The sequence below is a fragment of the Brienomyrus brachyistius genome, chromosome 12, assembly GCF_023856365.1.
Source record: "Brienomyrus brachyistius isolate T26 chromosome 12, BBRACH_0.4, whole genome shotgun sequence".
Lineage (NCBI taxonomy): Eukaryota > Metazoa > Chordata > Actinopteri > Osteoglossiformes > Mormyridae > Brienomyrus > Brienomyrus brachyistius.
The window spans coordinates 15332652-15351786 of NC_064544.1; the positions used below are offsets into that span (position 1 = coordinate 15332652).

The 19135-nt window shown below is 43.3% G+C and overlaps 2 protein-coding genes and 1 long non-coding RNA gene across 4 annotated transcripts in view; all 3 read right to left on the reverse strand.

Moving 5' to 3' along the window:
• Positions 1-3331, reverse strand: part of LOC125704837 (uncharacterized) — a 111265-nt gene extending 107934 nt beyond the window's left edge. The window contains exon 1 of the mRNA XM_048970942.1: positions 3223-3331. Within this exon, the coding sequence (XP_048826899.1) occupies positions 3223-3256 (34 nt within the window). The 5' untranslated portion in view covers positions 3257-3331. The remainder of the gene's footprint in view (positions 1-3222) is intronic.
• The window catches only part of LOC125704847 (uncharacterized), a 38435-nt gene extending 24178 nt beyond the window's left edge, over positions 1-14257 (reverse strand). The window contains exons 1-4 of one of the 2 annotated variants that reach the window (XM_048970981.1): positions 12961-14257; positions 12108-12386; positions 10994-11096; positions 10306-10887 (exon numbers count right to left, since the gene is read on the reverse strand). In XM_048970981.1, coding sequence (XP_048826938.1) covers positions 10824-10887; positions 10994-11096; positions 12108-12386; positions 12961-13483 — 969 coding nt within the window. In that variant the 5' untranslated portion in view covers positions 13484-14257 and the 3' untranslated portion in view covers positions 10306-10823. The remainder of the gene's footprint in view (positions 1-10305; positions 10888-10993; positions 11097-12107; positions 12387-12960) is intronic. The other variant, XM_048970982.1, reaches the window with a different exon arrangement.
• A 1232-nt stretch (positions 14258-15489) lies between these two features.
• On the reverse strand, positions 15490-17662 carry LOC125704869 (uncharacterized). Its single transcript, XR_007381266.1, has 3 exons — positions 17560-17662; positions 16465-16497; positions 15490-16002 (listed from the first exon to the last, which is right to left on the reverse strand). It is a non-coding gene; the product is annotated as an uncharacterized LOC125704869 (long non-coding RNA).
• Between the last annotated feature and the right edge of the window lie 1473 nt (positions 17663-19135).

Below are 19135 nucleotides of genomic sequence, written 5' to 3' on the forward strand. Positions count from 1 at the left end.
TCACCCTGTTCCTCTCTCTGGTGCTTAAATTCAAATACAGAGCGAGTACTGCAGCAGTACCACAGTGAATGACACTGTTGGAGCTTATTTGTAAATGTGACTGGGAGTTACTCTGTGTAATGACTGGAGAGGGAGAGCATCCAAGTACTCGAGCTCCAGGTTCATTTCCAGAACTGTAGCGCACAGAGAGGCAAAGGGCCAAAAACCATGCAGGTATAAACAAAAAGTCAAGGAACAACAAATGGCCAACCAAGTTACTAGTGCAAATAGGGCGGAAACTCATAAAGCTGATATGGGCAAAATAACAACATATAAACCACAAATTGAAAAGCTGAAAAATCCAGGAAAGCAAGCAGGAGATCATGCATCTACACTCATTATGGTGGGACACTCAATACTTCACAGCCAGACACCCTTAAACTGTGTCAATTACCCACCTGATGAGTTACACTGTTCTTACAAATCTGACATTCATTAGCTGAAGACAACTTGATATCCAGGACCAGACAAGTTTTAGATTAATATTAGCCTACAATACAGTTAATAAGCAACTGTGTTCATACTGGCTATAAGTCTAATGATCAGCTTTCAGTTATGTTATCATAATTACCCCCCACTAAAGAAATTCCCAAATAAACTCAGCAATATAGTGTTACATGGTTATTGAGATAATTAATTAGCTTGGTTGTTTGATAACTGTTTTTTATATATTATACAGCGGGTAAAATAAGTATTGAACACTTCACCATTTTTCCTCAGAAAATATATTTCTAAAGGTGCTACTGCCATGAAATTTTCACCAGATATCGGTAAGAAACCATGCAACCCACACATGCAAGAAATCAAACCTTAGAAATCCAGAAATGAAGTTGTGTAATAAAACGGAATGACGTGGTGGTGCAGTGGTTAGCACTGTTGCCTCACATGTCTGGGACCCGCGTTCGAGTCTCTGCCAGGGTAACGAGTTTGCATTTTCTCCCCATGTCATCGTGGGGTTCCCTCCAGGTACTCTGGTAACCGGTCCAAAAACATGCTGAGGCTAATTGGAGTTACTCCATAGGAGTGAATGGTGTGAGTGTGCGCTGAGATGTCCTGGGTTGTTCCCTGCCTCGTGCCCATAGCTTCCAGGATAGCGACCCAGGAGGAGAAGTGGCTTGGAAGATGATACAGGGAGAAATGGAGGCGCAAACAGGCACCAAAAGCCAAGACACCAGCTGAAACCTATCAGAACGCAATCCTGTCCCTTTTCAGTGTAATTGGGCTGAACCATCTAAGTTGAGCTGAACATCTAAGATTTTGCATTTCTTTGCATGTATGGGTTGCATGGGTTCTTACCAACATCTGGTGAAAATTGCTTCAGTCCCAACTGATGAAACATCTCATAATGAGTAAAAGCAAAGAACTCTCTCAACACCTTCGCAACCATATTGTTGCAAAACATACTGATGGTCTTTGGCTACAGAAGGATTTCTAAACTTCTGAATGTTCTAGTGAGCACTGGCCATATTTCGGAAGTAGAAACAAGATCATTTCACCATAAACCGGCCACGGCCAGGTGCTCCTCGCAAGATTTCTGACAGAGGACTCAAAAGAATAATCAGAAGAGTTGTCCAAGAGCCAAGGACCACCTGTGGAGAGTCTCAGAAAGACCTGGAATTAGCAGGTACAATTGTTTCAAAGAAAACAATAAGTAACGTGCTCAACAGCCATGGCCTGTATGCACGCTCACCACGTAAGACTCCATTGCTGAAGAAAAAACATGTTGAAGCTCATTTAAAGTTTGCTGCACAGCATTTACACAAGCTAGATTTTAGTGAAATACTGGGAGAATACAGTCTGGTCAGATGAGACCAAAATTGAACTCTTTGGATGCTATAATACACACCATGTTTGGAGATCAAATGGCACAGCACATCACCCCAAAACACCACACCAACAGTGAAGTTTGGAGGTGGGAACATCATGGTGTGGGGCTGTTTTTCAGCATACGGCACTGGCAAACTTCATGTAACTGAAGGAGGGATGGATGGACAAATGTACCGAGACATTCTTGATAAAAATCTGCTGCCATCTACCGGGAAGATGAAGATAAAACGAGGGTGGACACTTCAGCGAGACAATGATCCCAAACACACAGCCAAGGAAACTTGCACTGGGTTTCAGGGGAAGAAAGTAAAGCTGCTAGGTGATTGGCTGGGCTATTCTGACTCGGATCCAATAGAAAATCTTTGGAATGAACTAAAGATTAAAGTTCATAGAAGAGGCCCATGAAACCTTCAAGGTTTGAAGACTGTTTGTGTGGAAGAATGGGCCAGAATCACACCTGAGCAATGCATGCAACTAGTTTCTCCATACAGGAGGCATCTTGAAGCGTTTATTACCAACAAAGGCTTTTGTACGAAGTATTAAATACATTTCAGTAAGTGTGTTCAATACTTTTTCCCCTGTGTCATTCAATTTTATTACAGATAATGTAATTTCTGGACATCTAAACTTTTGCATTTCTTTGCATGTGTGGGTTGCATGGGTTGTTACTGACATCTAGAGAAAATTTCATGTCAGTAGCACCTGTAGAAATGTATTTACTGAGAAAGATGGTGACGTGTTCAATACTTATTTTACCTGCTGTATATATAGGTAATCATTTCATGCTAAGCATGCAGTTTCACCCATTCTCTGACTCAATAAGGAGTTCTATTTCCTTTTATTTTGAGAATATTTTAACATTCAACACAGACACACTCATTATTTCCCAGTCCTCTAGAGAGAATTATGTGACATTTGTGGATTTACGAGTATGTCAGTCTTTGTCACAGTCCTACCATATCATGTGTTAATTGATACGTGTCTTCATGGCCAGACATAATGTGGCTTTAAAATCACCCAATCAGTTTTACTGATTTTACTACTGCAAGTTCATAACACAACCTATTACCACTACATTCACTCTGTTATACATGTACATACGTGGAATGAATGGACAAAATATGAAATTCTCTGTGAAATTGCTCGATTTGCAAAACGACTCAAAATACAACCAAGAAACTGTATTCTATCAAAATTGCCATAATATTCCAATTTCCGTAGCTTTCCGGAATACAAGCATCACAAGAAAAGAAAATTAGCAAACAAGTACATTTTCCTCTTATTCTGTCAACAAGAAGCAGTTGCCAATATACCTGGTTCCACAAGTATCACATTTAAAAGCAGTTTACATCTTACCAGAAATGAGTAGGAGACTTGTTAAGATGAGCATTACTGCATATCACTACACTGAACTGTTTCATGCACTTTTTTGTAAGTTGTGTCTAGTGAGGAGCACAAAAAAGCTACTTCCTTCTTTGACAGCCAAGGCATAAGAACTTTGACCTATAAATAGCAGCAGGAAGGTATTAGTATTACTCAATTGTTGTATTTGGATTCTCTAATGTAATCATTCAGTAACATGTTCCATAAATGCCAAGTCTGTAAGAATCTATAAACACGTCATTAATGGTCACGTCGGGAAGCAGGAACAAAGTGATAATCCACACAAGGCCTTGCGATTTAAACATACTGTAGAGGGCTTTATTTTAAACAAACAAACTCGAACACAAACCAATGGACCACGAGGGACCAAACAAAAGGGGGAATGAGGAACAACTAAAAGGGATCAGGACAAACCCCAAACATTGGCAAGAACTCAGGCAGAGAATGACACATGCAATGTCAACGATTGACTGGGGAACACAGGACAAGCAGGCAGCGATATACACAAAATTATTAACCTATAAATGCCAGCTGAAAAGTATGTGTATTTCACCATTATTGTCTTTGGATTCTGTGCGTTTCTTAATGTTCAGTTCAGTATGAGGGACGAACGAGAGGCAGTTGCGAGTAATAAAGAGAAGCGAGAGGAAACTGAATGGCCAGTAGCGACCACTGCTGGCCATATGGGAACATGACAGACAGATCCAGCAGACCAGGGACTGACAGAACACTGAACAGGACCAGGGATGCAGAAGAGACACCAAACATGGCTGAGAATATGGGAAAAACACCAGGCATCACCGGGACCGAGGGAACAGGAAAGAAGAGGACAGGGGCAGTGGTGTGGGGAACTGGACCTCAGTAGGCTCTGCTGGGATGCCAGGGATCAACAAGAAAACTGCAGGGGGAGACAGAAAGGAGCCCCAGCTAGGCAGCTGGTCCTCAAAGCAGCACACAGGGCAAGACCAAGCCAGGGGGCCACAGAGAATGCAGGTCTTGGATGGGGAACTGGAATACCAGGGCCAGGACTGATGATGAACCACGGAGTGTGTTGGGAGTCAGCTGTCTATGATATGACTTCCGGGGTCAGTGGAGTGGACAGGACTTCCACCCACGGAGAGCCGGCGGGCTGAGCTGACACTTCTCGCTGTGGGAAACCAGTGAGTGGAGCAGTGGGCTCTAGCAGTGGGAAAGCAGCCTGGTGTGGTGTGGGAGAAGGCAGCACAGGAGCTCATCGAAAAGGCATTATAGATACCTTCATAATGCATTACAAAGTATCAACAGTTCATCATAATGGATGATGAAAGATTTAAGGATGCTGTGTAATGCATTATGAAGGTATCTGTGATAGATGAAAGCTTAGACCTGAGATAATGAAGTATTACAATCAACATTATAATACCTTATGACTGTTAATACAGAGATGCTGTACTACCCTTATAGTAGATGCTTTGTAATGCATTACTAAATGTCTATAACACATTATAGATGACAGCTTCAAGTAAAGTGTTAACAATTTCGATGGTCGTTTCAAATATGTGGCCATTTCACAGAAATTGGAGTAACGGAGGGATTTTTTCAACAGCATGTGGCATTGTTATACCATCGGTATGTTTTGCAACAACTGGAAGTATTGCATTATAATGCGAAAAATATTTTGCAACACATTAGGTGATTGATGTTAAAGAAATGCAGAACAAAAAGGCGACCAATCAAAGTAAGCTTAAGGCGGAAGGAAACTGTGCAACATGACCAGCTGACAATCTTAATAGGACAGTGACTGGAAACATGGCCAAGTCCATAGCAGTGACTGACGTGAAAGTGACAGGAAGTTACTGTGTTAGCATCAGTGTTCCTAGGTGAGCTTGTGGTTTCCCTGTAAATGTTAGCAGAGCCCTGTCTCAGCTTCATACTTCACCTCAGCCCCCCTTACAGAAACTGTATATAATCACTAAGATCTAGCAACACGAATGGCGTGTCCACAGTAGACCCCTAAACAGACTCTGTGGCTGACCCACACAACTGGCATCACTTCCTGTGACTTGCTGATGGGAACCGTCGAAAGATGCAGTGTTTGCAACACACAATGTACATGTTCCAGTGTGAGAGCATGCAGCACAAAGTGGCTATATAGCGGTAGCATAAAAAAGGCAAAACATTCAGACCATATGACAGTTCTAATGACATATAGGGCTTAAAACTCGAATAATAACTGCCTCTGCTGATGAGTTTGTGGGTCATTTTACTGTCCTTTTAAACCAGAAGTTCTGCTTTAACAGCAGCCCACTATCAGTGTTAAATGAACACTGAGACAGACAGGGAAGCCAGCAAATTACACAACATTCACACTAAAACTCAGAATGAAATGTTAATGAAAACACTTGCACTCCATAGGAAAACACATGATTATAACACTATTTACAACGTAAATTAACAGGTACACACATTAACTTACTGTCAGGGTCAGTACCTATTTGTCCAAGTCTTCAGTGTGTTTTCTCTGTTCTCCAGACTATTGCATGGCTCAACTACTTGAGCATGTGGCTGTCTGTTAACTTCTCTGTTGTGTGTTTGAATCTCACCTCTTCTGATTTTGTTCCCCAGTGTTTTCATTGGTTTCAACAGTTTTTCCTGTGATTTTGTGGTATTTTCCTTGAGTTAATTATTAGTTCCACCTGTTGCCTGTTCTTGTGCCTGCCCTTGTGTGTGACCTGATTGCTCGTTGTCCTGCACCCTCCCAGACTGGTGAATTGTCTGTTTCACTCCTGCTGTGTCATTATCCGTTTTAGTTTCTGTATTTAAGTTCCTGTCAGTTTAGTTCCCTAGTTGATCGTTGATGTAGTTGTAGTCTAGCAGTGCTGACTGGCCGTACAGCATCACACTGCGTGATTAAGGCAGGGCTGTGGTACAGTGCCAATCCCTCCCTGTGCAGGAGCCCAGCTTTCAGCACTTGGGCAGCCGCAGGTGATAAACAGCATTGGAGCTGCTGGAGCAGCTCCCCCGGTCCTCTGTAATTGCTGTCCAGTTTGGGTGGCCACTCCTTCACGTGGATGGGGCAGTACATCTACACTGAGTCCCCGATACCAATATCCAGCCCTGGCTACACACACTGTAGGTGCGCTTCTGTCAGACAGTTGCTGGGCTTTATGCTGTTCAGCCAGCTTGTGCACATCCCTCAGACACTTTCAGTGGCACCACAGGAATTCCATATCTGGCTCCCTCAGTGCTTCTAGCTCCAAGTTTACTGGCACACAGAGCTCCCACCTGAACACAAGTGCTCTCCTGCTTTGCTGCCTGCTATGCCAACAAGACCAGAGGCAGATGCTGGTCACAGTCACTCTAGTGTCGATTGATCAGGGTAGTGAACTATGCAGTGAATGTGCAATTAAACTGCTGCAGCAGTCCATCACTCTGGTGGTGAAGGGGGATCTTGCGGGTTTTTGCAACTCCCAGCTGCTCCCAAACCTTGGAAAGCAGCAGCGCCTGGGAGTTTCGCCCCTGTCGATCTGCAGTTCTTCCAGCACCCCATGCAGTAGAACAACTCCTCCCCAAGGTCACTGCACTCTGATCAGGAACTGTGTGCACCTCATGCCAGTTGGTGAAGTAACTCATTAGCCAATAGTAAAAATCAGTTCCTGGTATCACTATAGGGGGCGGCATGGTGGTGCAGTGGTTAGCACTGTTATCTCACACCTCTGGGACCCGGGTTCGAGTCTCCGCCTGGGTCACATGTGTGTGGAGTTTGCATGTTCTCCCCATGTCGTCGTGGGGTTTCCTCCGGGTACTCCGGTTTCCCCCCACAGTCCAAAAACAGGCTGAGGCTAATTGGAGTTACTACATTGCCCATAGGTGTGCATGTGTGAGTGCATAGTGTGTGAGTGTGCCCTGCGATGGGCTGGCCCCCTATCCAGGGTTGTTCCCTGCCTCGTGCCCATTGCTTCCGGGATAGGCTCCGGACCCCCCGCGACCCAGTAGGATAAGCGGTTTGGAAAATGGATGGATGGATGGATGGTATCACTATAAGGAAAGGGACCCAGGATGCCCACCACTGCCCTCTGCAGTGGCACCCCCCACCTGCAATGGCTGCAGCAGAGAAACAGCTATAATAATATGCTAACAGTATTTTGCCAAGATTTTATTCTCCTTTTATATACTTTTTAGAAAAGATACATTTTACAAAAACATGTGATGTAAAAAATCCCAAATTGGTCAATATCCAGCATACTTTGGAACACAGACCATTGTAGGTACAAGTCTTAGCTATTGTATGTAAGTGTATTAAAGTCACTCACAAAATCCTTTCCTTTGCAGTAGAAGTCTGCTGTATCAGTTGGGACGTGATAGTTGCTTTCACCAATGCCCACTGCCATGTCTGTCAGCTCTTTCTCTGGCCACCATCTTCCTTCAGGGTTGCTGTGTTCATGCTAAGGTGGAGTGTGATCTTGGATGCATTAAAACGAACCTCCAGATGACACAGAAACTCGAGTCCAGTGATGCAGGGGTCATGAATTTAGGCTAATCTCACTTCTTGCCCTGTGGTCAACCCATTAACGTAATGCTGAAGCACCTCTTCCCTTCTATTGGTGCACACATGCCAGTGATGGACACAAGCTGGACCAGGGTTACTGCTCACCCCGCTGGGGCCGCTGGGGACCCCCTGGATGGGATGCAAGTCCATCACAGTGAAGACACTCACTGTGGGCAGTTTGGTGTTACCAATTCACTGAACTTCATGTGTTTGGTCACTGAGAAGAAACTGGACTCCCCAGTGCAAACAAAAGGATGCTCTGGATACAGTTAGCAAACAAACCAGTGGGGGGAGCTGTTTCTATGTCTATAGCCAGAGAATATATCATTGCAGGAGAAATAAGAATAGGCACAACTGACAGCAGGTAGAAAGATTTATAAGAAAGATTTTTAAATGTACATACACACAGACACACAGACATACATACACTCACACACAAACATCCCTTTCATTCACATATATACACACAGAGTTGAAAGTGAATCTAGGTTCCAAACACATTTACCTGGCATCCCTGCAGCATCTTGGAGGGTTAACAGCCAAGGCCAGGCCTCGAACCTGCAACCACCACAGGAAGGGAAGCTTAACCTGAGCCACACACCGCCCACCAGTATTAACTTGTTTTTAACAAGTTATTTGAATGTAGATTTTCATCTCAAATATTTTTTTATTTTAGGATATTTTGAATATCTCAATGAGGGCTGCATGCTGGTGTGGTGGTTAGCACTGGGTTCTGGGTTCAAATCTCTACCAGGGTTCCATGTATGTGAAGTTTGCATGTTCTCCTCATGTTGTCGTGGGGTTGTCTGTTAGTACTCCAGTTCCCCTCCCCCTCCACAAACATGCCGACGCTAATTGGCATTACTAAATTGCCCCTAGGTGTGCATGTGTGAGTGAATGGTGTATGAGTGAATGGTGTGTAAGTGTGCCCTGTGATTGGTTGACGCCCCACCCAGCTGCACCTCTATGTGGTATGGAGGCTGCACTGCCTCTTGTAGGAAATCCCTGCAAAGCATAGAGGATGCAGCGAGTAAGATCATCGGTGCGCCACTGCCTTCCCTCAAGCACATATTCCACACCCTCCTCACCTGCAGAGCCATCAGCATTGCTGACGACTCCTCTCACCCCTCACACTCCCTCTTCAGCCTCCTCCCCTCAGGGAGAAGGTACCGGAGCCTCCCGGCCCGCTCCACAAGACTGTGCAACAGCTTCATCCACCAGGCTGTCAGGATGCTGTCCACTACCTGCCTCTGGACAATAACTAGTCACTACCTACCAAGGGACTACCTACCAACTGTCTTTTTGCACTCAAAAGCTGCTCTAGAATGCACTTCCTCACTTTACATCACTGTTACTGGTTTTTATGCGTTTTTGTATTACTGACTGTATATTGTACATTGTACTGTATAGAGGGTAAATTTATTTTAGTTTATAGTATTTATCTTTATCTGAATTTCTGATTTATGCCTCTATCATTTATACATACACATAAACACAAAGATTTGTAATTATATCTAAGTGGGGACTCTAATCACAAGATAAAGACCGTAACCCCTATCCAGCCATAATCTTAACCATAAGTAACCAAAGAAAATATTAGACTTTTGGCATCGTTTGATTTTTGAATGCATTCACAGAGGTTTGTGGAGACCTGAAAAATGGTCTCTGCAATGTCAAAAAATCATGTTTTTATTACATTGTGGGGGACAATTGTCCACACACACACACACACACAGCATACATATTTATATATAAATATACAGTATATTATATACACAGTATAAGAATTCAATTGTAGCTGTACAATGACGGTGAAATGACATAATAGTCATATATGTGTTAGTTTCCTGCTAACTGTCCTCTCTGCACATACAAGCCAAGGCTCCTCTGTAGTCACTCAGAAAGCTGCCATTGTCCTGATGCTCAGCAGCCCCTCTATCGACATGCTAAAGCTGCCTCCATTTGTCACATATTGAGAATCCTGTCAGTCAGTGATTTTCCTATGATGCAGCCTTTACTCCCCTCATCAGATTACTCACCATCTCTGACTGTCTTTTATTGATTTAAAAGTATGTAAATATAACCAGGAAAATGACACCCGGCACTCAGGTGAATAAGGGGCTGATATAGATGGAGGGGGGGGGGGGGGGGGGGGGAACTGGGGGCCTTCTCTCTTGCCAGGGTGATCTGACAAGTGGGTCAATCCCTCAGCAGGACTGGTCTTTGTGCCCGTGATCAGAAGGTTGCCAGTTCAAATCCTTTGGTCAGGAGAATAGTCACATCAGCCTTGGGCCCTTAATACCGAGGAATGACCCATAGGATAAATATCCTACTTTGCACTCTGACCCCATTCGCCACTCTCACCTATATGTCTGTATATTTTAGAAGGAGAGCAAGATGGAGCAGAAAAAACTGAATCCATTGTAGTTGTACAAACAAAGCTTTATTTCACAAAAGCCGGCAGTTCCACCTTAGAGCTGCCCTCACAGCCTCCCGCTGCATATTGCTGTAGACACCAAAGCGCTGACCTCTGCATGCAGGATCGTTTTCCTGATCATCAGTGAATGTGGTCAGTGAGGCTCAGGGTGAGCAGAGTGACAAACTGTGTCGACACTGACATACATGCACCTTTAATTCGATTGCTGTTCTACTCACAAAAGTAAGAGTCCTCATTACAAACACGATCAAGTAGAAAACATTATAAAACACTGTGGAATGTAAATGTGGAGAAACAGTGTCGATTTTAGCTGTAAAGTGTTCGCAGGCTGGTAAAAATATGTTATTTTAAGATATGCATCTCATAACTGTCATGCTAAAATTTACTTTGTATCAGACCCTCCTCATACAAGCTGGTTAAGGAGAATCCAAAGGGGACTGATCTTTAGGACCCACTGACCCAACTAGTAAATGACACTGAGATGTGATATGAATTAATATTTTCAATTTACAGTGACCTTCCAGTATAAGTATTGTTACCATGGTGTGTAAGCTGGGGGTAAACAGGCTGCTGTGTACAGGAATACAGGGATACATGGATCCAGGACGCCTACAGTCTGCCACCTGGTGGTGCAGTTCCTTCTGTCTCTGCCCCTTCGACATGCTCTCTTTGCCTGTAAGGAAAGAGCCATGGACATTCAGGTGATGATGTAAATAGATGATAAATATTATGACTAATAAATGCTGCGATGAGATTAATTGATTGGCTGCTTTACTTACCTGTGGAATCTCTCCCTGAGGTGGACAGTGATGACAGCGGACACCATGATGACCAGACCCACAGAGAACACTGCCATCTTCAGCAGATACAGTGAGAAGCCAACTGGGGGCATTAAGAGGATCAGAGTAATAATGTAAAGGAGATGGGAAGAAGAAAACCTGCATCAAACCTGTTTCCTGCATCTTCTGCATTCACAGCTTGGACATGCATGTATGAGACATAGAGCTCTTATCTTTATGCTTCATCATCTTAGGTGTGTGTGGATTATTATTATTATTATTATGATCGTTATAGGGGTGGCATGGTGGTGCAGTGGTTAGCACTGCTGCTTCACGCCTCAGGGACCCGGGTTCGAGTCTCCGCCTGGGTTACATGTGAGTGGAGTTTGCATGTTCTCCCCATGTCATCATGGGGTTTTCTCCATAGGAGTGCATGTGTGCGTGAATGGTGTGAGAATGTGCCCTGCAATGGGCTGGCCCCACATCCTGGGTTGTTCCCTGCTTGAATAATCCCTAATGGATAGAATATCTCACTCTTTCGTAAAAAAAAATAAAAAAAATCAAAGACATAAAAAATACATTACATGGGTATTAATTCCTTGCATTCAATAACGTCCATTAACCTCAGGACATTTTTGCAGCATGGGGGGGACTGGACTAGCAGGATGAAGCCATGACAACATGGAGAGAACAAGCAAACTGCATATATGGAGCCATCATGGAGACTCAAACCCTGATCGCAGACATGTAAGGCAATAGTGATAACCACTGCACCACTGCGCCACACCCTGATGAGGTGAGTGTCTGAGTTAATTGTGAATTTTATCAGCATGGATGGATGGATGGATGGATGGATGGGAAACACAGAAGTGTAGGACACATTTTCTGACCTTGTGTGGAAGCCATTGTCATTTAACACCAGCACGTATCCAACTGACAGTCATGGTCACTGACCTGCTCCATCCTCTATCTAATCCTTATCGGTTTAGCATGTTCACTGGCCGTTACTTACACGTATCTTAACTTATAAAAGATTAGGCTGGGTATAATTCTTTGTAGTGCTACAGGTATATGTTTATCCATGCAGATGTCATTATGTGTGAGCTTGTGTTACCTGTGGTTTGATCACTAGTGGGGATGCACCTCACTGTATGATTACTGGACATCTGACTAGCAGCATTGACAGCAGTGCAGGTCATGGTGACATTGCCCTCTCCTGGTGGAAGAAAGAAATGCAGCCTGGAGCTGCTCTTTGTCTGATCCCTCATCCTCCAGGTGTAAGAGGGTCTCAGGCCTCCTGATGAGTTGCAGACCAAACGCACAGCGCAGGTGTGGTTCTCTGGGTCCCAGGTGTATTCTGACTGTATCCACACTGATGTTATGGGGGTCTCTACTGAATAAGTACAGAAAATTATGCTGTCAACATTTCTACAGGTAATAATATGTTTGAAGACCAGTGCAGTGGCACAGTGGGCAGCATTGTGACCTCAGGCCTCCAGGATTGTGGGATGTTTGCATGTGATTCTACCAGACACTCTGCCTTCCTTCCTCAGTATAAACTGGCATCACTAAGCTGCCCCCAGCATTTTATTGTAGGTGTGAGCTGTGTGATGGACCAACCAGGGTGTCCCTTCAGTTAGGCTGCACTGTGTTTCCTCACTGCAGATGAGCAGTTATGGAAGATGGAAGGACGGATAAGATGATGTTTCTCCTAAACTTCACATCATCCATCCTAACTGCTTATCCTGGTCAGGGTCACAGGGGGCCTAGAGCCTGTCTGTGCAGCACTGGGTACAAGGCTGGGGAACATGAGCTTTACAACCATACAGATATAATTACAAGCACAACACTGAACACCTCTCTAACAATGGCAAATGCATAATTGTTTGGATAGTAATAAATGATAAAGTAGCAATAATAATAAAGTTTAGTATATCTGAATATGTTTACTGCTTTATATATCTTACCATAAACGTGCAGCTGGATTTTATGTGGAGGAATCTGTAGACCATCTTTCTTCCTTCCTACACGCTGATACTCCCCACTGTCCCCCAGTCTCAGCTCCCTCACAGTTAGACTGAAATCAGGGCTCAGCTTGAGTCGTCTTTTGAACTGAGCATGAAAATTTGCTTCTGTGCGACCGCTGAGCATTTCAGCAATGTCCCTTCCATTAAATGTCCAACTCAGAAGCTGAAAATCTTCCACTTTCAGGCTCCCCAGGACTGAAGGCAGCTCCACTGTCCCTCCCACTCTGCCATTTACTGGCAGATCAGCAGCAACACAAACACCTGCAATGAAGAAGCAAAGTATTGAATTCTGATTCTGACACTGACCAGAAGCATAAGCCAGCCTTGTACTTTCACTGTTGGGTATAAAAAGTTGCTGTTCATTTGATGTCACTCTAGAGGTGCTTGTACCGCACTGGCCATGCAGCACATGAAGCTGATACAAATGTACATTCCTCCAGCACTCTTTGTTTTTTTTATACATATACAGATGTTAAGGACAGTTTGTATAGAGATGTAATGTAATATTACCCACTAGTGGTTTTTCATACTAGCAGTTAATATGTAAAATTCACATAAGAAGTAGAATGAATGTTATGTAACTTTTTTTGCATTGCGCCCGAATCATGAAACAAATTGGTGTAAATATTGATAAGCTGATAGTAATGATTTTTTAAGACTCTAAATTATCCTTAGTGTTTGAGTGTGAGGGCCTGACATCCTGTCCCTGTGTGCACTGGGATCAGCACCATGGTCAATGTGATACGTGGCAGAGCACTGGAGGAATGTCAGTATGCCATCAGTTTTTCCAGCATGCCAAGTACTATACACATATCTTTAGTTTAAACATGTGTAAGATCTAGTTATTTTCTTGAATACTGTTCTGTAAATTTTTAACAAACAGCTACAGAAACAGGCTGTAGCCGCTTGTCACCCTGTTCCTCTCTGCAGTGCTTAAATTCAAATACAGAGTGAGTACTGCAGCAGTACCACAGTGAATGACACTGTTGGACCTTATTTGTACTGTAAATGTGACTGGGAGTTTCTCTGTGTAATGACTGGAGAGGGAGAGCATCCAAGTACTCGAGCTCCAGGTTCATTTCCAGAACTGTAGCGCACAGAGAGGCAAAGGGCCAAAAACCATGCAGGTATAAACAAAGACAAGGAACAACAAATGGCCAACCAAGTTACTAGTGCAAATAGGGCGGAAACTCATAAAGCTGATATGGGCAAAATAACAACATATAAACCACAAATTGAAAAGCTGAAAAATCCAGGAAAGCAAGCAGGAGATCATGCATCTACACTCATTATGGTGGGACACTCAATACTTCACAGCCAGACACCCTTAAACTGTGTCAATTACCCACCTGATGAGTTACACTGTTCTTACAAATCTGACATTCATTAGCTGAAGACAACTTGATATCCAGGACCAGACAAGTTTTAGATTAATATTAGCCTACAATACAGTTAATAAGCAACTGTGTTCATACTGGCTATAAGTCTAATGATCAGCTTTCAGTTATGTTATCATAATTACCCCCCACTAAAGAAATTCCCAAATAAACTCAGCAATATAGTGTTACATGGTTATTGAGATAATTAATTAGCTTGGTTGTTTGATAACTGTTTTTTATATATTATACAGCGGGTAAAATAAGTATTGAACACTTCACCATTTTTCCTCAGAAAATATATTTCTAAAGGTGCTACTGCCATGAAATTTTCACCAGATATCGGTAAGAAACCATGCAACCCACACATGCAAGAAATCAAACCTTAGAAATCCAGAAATGAAGTTGTGTAATAAAACGGAATGACGTGGTGGTGCAGTGGTTAGCACTGTTGCCTCACATGTCTGGGACCCGCGTTCGAGTCTCTGCCAGGGTAACGAGTTTGCATTTTCTCCCCATGTCATCGTGGGGTTCCCTCCAGGTACTCTGGTACCCGGTCCAAAAACATGCTGAGGCTAATTGGAGTTACTCCATAGGAGTGAATGGTGTGAGTGTGCGCTGAGATGTCCTGGGTTGTTCCCTGCCTCGTGCCCATAGCTTCCAGGATAGCGACCCAGGAGGAGAAGTGGCTTGGAAGATGATACAGGGAGAAATGGAGGTGCAAACAGGCACCAAAAGCCAAGACACCAGCTGAAACCTATCAGAACGCAATCCTGTCCCTTTTCAGTGCAATTGGGCTGAACCATCTAAGTTGAGCTGAACATCTAAGATTTTGCATTTCTTTGCATGTATGGGTTGCATGGGTTCTTACCAACATCTGGTGGAAATTGCTTCAGTCCCAACTGATGAAACATCTCATAATGAGTAAAAGCAAAGAACTCTCTCAACACCTTCGCAACCATATTGTTGCAAAACATACTGATGGTATTTGGCTACAGAAGGATTTCTAAACTTCTGAATGTTCTAGTGAGCACTGATGGGGCCATAATCCGGAAGTAGAAACAAGATCATTTCACCATAAACCGGCCACGGCCAGGTGCTCCTCGCAAGATTTCTGACAGAGGACTCAAAAGAATTATCAGAAGAGTTGTCCAAGAGCCAAGGACCACCTGTGGAGAGTCTCAGAAAGACCTGGAATTAGCAGGTACAATTGTTTCAAAGAAAACAATAAGTAACGCACTCAACAGCCATGGCTTGTATGCACGCTCACCACGTAAGACTCCATTGCTGAAGAAAAAACATGTTGAAGCTCATTTAAAGTTTGCTGCACAGCATTTAGAGAAGCCTGTGAAATACTGGGAGAATACAGTCTGGTCAGATGAGACCAAAAATTGAACTCTTTGGATGGTATAATACACACCATGTTTGGAGATCAAATGGCACAGCACATCACCCCAAAACACCACACCAACAGTGAAGTTTGGAGGTGGGAACATCATGGTGTGGGGCTGTTTTTCAGCATACGGCACTGGCAAACTTCATGTAACTGAAGGAGGGATGGATGGACAAATGTACCGAGACATTCTTGATAAAAATCTGCTGCCATCTACCGGGAAGATGAAGATGAAACAAGGGTGGACACTTCAGCGAGACAATGATCCCAAGCACACAGCCAAGGAAACTCGGACTGGGTTTCAGAGGAAGAAAGTAAAGCTGCTAGGTGATTGGCTGGGCTATTCTGACTCGGATCCAATAGAAAATCTATGGAAAGTGCTAAAGATTAGAGTTCATAGAAGATGCCCATGGAACCTTCAAGGTTTTAAGACTGTTTGTGTGGAAGAATGGGCCAGAATCACACCTGAGCAATGCATGCAACTAGTTTCTCCATAGGAGGCATCTTGAAGCGTTTAGTACCAACAAAGGCTTTTGTACGAAGTATTAAATACATTTCAGTAACTGTGTTAAATACTTTTTTCCCTGTGTCATTCAAATTTATTACAGATAACGCAATTTCTGGACATCTAAACTTTTGTATTTCTTTGCATGTGTGGGTTGCATGGGTTCTTACCGACATCTGGAGAAAATTTCATGTCAGTAGCACCTGTAGAAATATATTTACTGAGAAAGATGGTGACGTGTTCAATACTTATTTTACCGGCTGTATATATAGGTAATCATTTCATGCTAAGCATGCAGTTTCGCCCATTCTCTGACTCAATAAGGAGTTCTATTTCCTTTTATTTTGAGAATATTTTAATATTCAACACGGACACACTCATTATTTCCCAGTCCTCTAGAGAGAATTATGTGACATTTGTGGATTTACCAGTATGTTAGTCTTTGTCACAGTCCTACCAAATCATGTGTTAATTGATATGTGTCTTCATGCCCAGACATAATGTGGCTTTAAAATCACACAGTCAGTTTTATTGATTTTACTACTGCAAGTTCATAACACTACACCACTACAGTCACTCTTTTATACATGCACATATGTGTTATAAATGAATGAATGAATGAATGAATGAATGAATGAGGGGCGGCATGGTGGTGCAGTGGTTAGCACTGTTGCCTCACACCTCTGGGACCCAGGTTCGAGTCTCCGCCTGGGTTACATGTGTGCGGAGTTTGCATGTTCTCCCTATGTTGTCGTGGGGTTTCCTCCGGGTACTCCGGTTTCCCCCCACAGTCCAAAAACATGCTGAGGCTAATTGGAGTTGCTAAATTGCCCGTAGATGTGCGTGTGAAAGTGAATGGTGTGTGAGTGTGCCCTGCGATGGCCCCCCATCCTGGGTTGGTCCCTGCCTCGTGCCCATTGCTTCCGGGATAGGCTCTGGACCCCCCGCGACCCAGTAGGATAAGCGGTTTGGAAAATGGATGGAATGAATGAATGAATGAATGAATGAATGAACAAAATATGAAATTCTCTGTGAAATTGCTCGATTTGCAAAACAACTCAAAATACAACAAAGAAACTGTATTCTATCAAAATTGCAATAACATTCCAATTTCCGTAGCTTTCCAGAATACAACAAGCATCACAAGAAAGGAAATTAGCAAACAAGTACATTTTCCTCTTATTCTATCAACAGCAGTAGCAAGTAGCAGTTGCCAATATACCTGGTTCCACAAGAATCACATTTAAAAGCAGTTTAAATCTTACCAGAAATGAGTAGGAGACTATTTAAGATGAGCATTACTGCATCTCACTACACTGAACTGTTTCATGCACTTTTCTGTAAGTTGTCATATCTAGTGATGAAAAAAGCTACTTCCTTGTTTGATAGCCAAGGCATAAGAACATTGACCTATAAATAGCAGCCGGAAGGTATTAGTGTTTCTCAATTGTTGTATTTGGATTCCCTAATGTCATCATTCAGTAACATGTTCCATAAATGCCCAGCTTATAAGAATCTATAAACACGTCATTAATGGTCACGTCGGGAAGCAGGACCAAAGTGATAATCCACACATGACCTTGCGATTTAAATATACTGTAGAGGGCTTTATTTTAAACAAACAAACCAGAACACAAACCAATGGACCACGAGGGACAAAACAAAAGGGGGAATGAGGAACAACTAAAAGGGATCAGGACAAACTCCAAATATTGGCAAGAACTCAGGCAGAGAATGACACATGCAATGTCAACGATTGACTGGGGAACACAGGACAAGCAGGCAGCAATATACACAAAAAATATTAACCTATAAATGCCAGCTGAAAAGTATGTGTATTTCACCATTATTGTCTTTGGATTCTGTGTGTCTCTTAATGGAAATGTTCAGTTCAGTATGAGAGACCAACGAGAGGCAGGTATGAGTAATAAAGAGAAGCGAGAGGAAACTGAATGGCCAGTAGTGACCACTGCTGGCCATTTGGGAACATGACAGACAGATCCAGCAGACCAGGGACTGACGGGACACTGAACAGGACCAGGGATGTGGAAGAGACACCAAACAGGGCTGAGAATATAGGAAATAACACCAGGTATCACCGGGACTGAAGGGAACAGGAAAGACGAGGACAGGGGCAGTGGTGTGGGGAACTGGACCTCAGTAGGCTCTGCTGGGATGCCAGGGATCAACAAGAAAACTGCAGGGGGAGACAGAAAGGAGCCCCAGCTAGGCAGCTGGTCCTCATAAAGCAGCACACAGGGCAAGAACAAGCCAGGGGGCCACAGAGAATGCAGGTCTTGGATGGGGAACTGAAATACCAGGGCCAGGACTGATGATGAACCACGGAGTGTGTTGGGAGTCAGCTGTCTATGATATGACTTCCGGGGTCAGTGGAGTGGACAGGACTTCCACCCACGGAGAGCCGGCGGGCTGAGCTGACACTTCTCGCTGTGGGAAACCAGTGAGTGGAGCAGTGGGCTCTAGCAGTGGGAAAGCAGCCTGGTGTGGTGTGGGAGCAGGCAGCACAGGAGCTCATCTAAAAGGCATTATAGATACCTTCATAATGCATTACAAAGTATCAACAGTTCATTATAATGGATGATGAAAGATTTAAGGATGCTGTGTAATGCATTATGAAGGTATCTGTGATAGATGAAAGCTTAGACCTGAGATAATGAAGTATTATAATCAACATTATAATACCTTATGACTGTTAATACAGAGATGCTGTACTACCCTTGTAGTAGATGCTTTGTAATGCATTACTAAATGTCTATAACACATTATAGATGACAGCTTCAAGTAAAGTGTTAACAATTTCGATGGTCGTTTCAAATATGT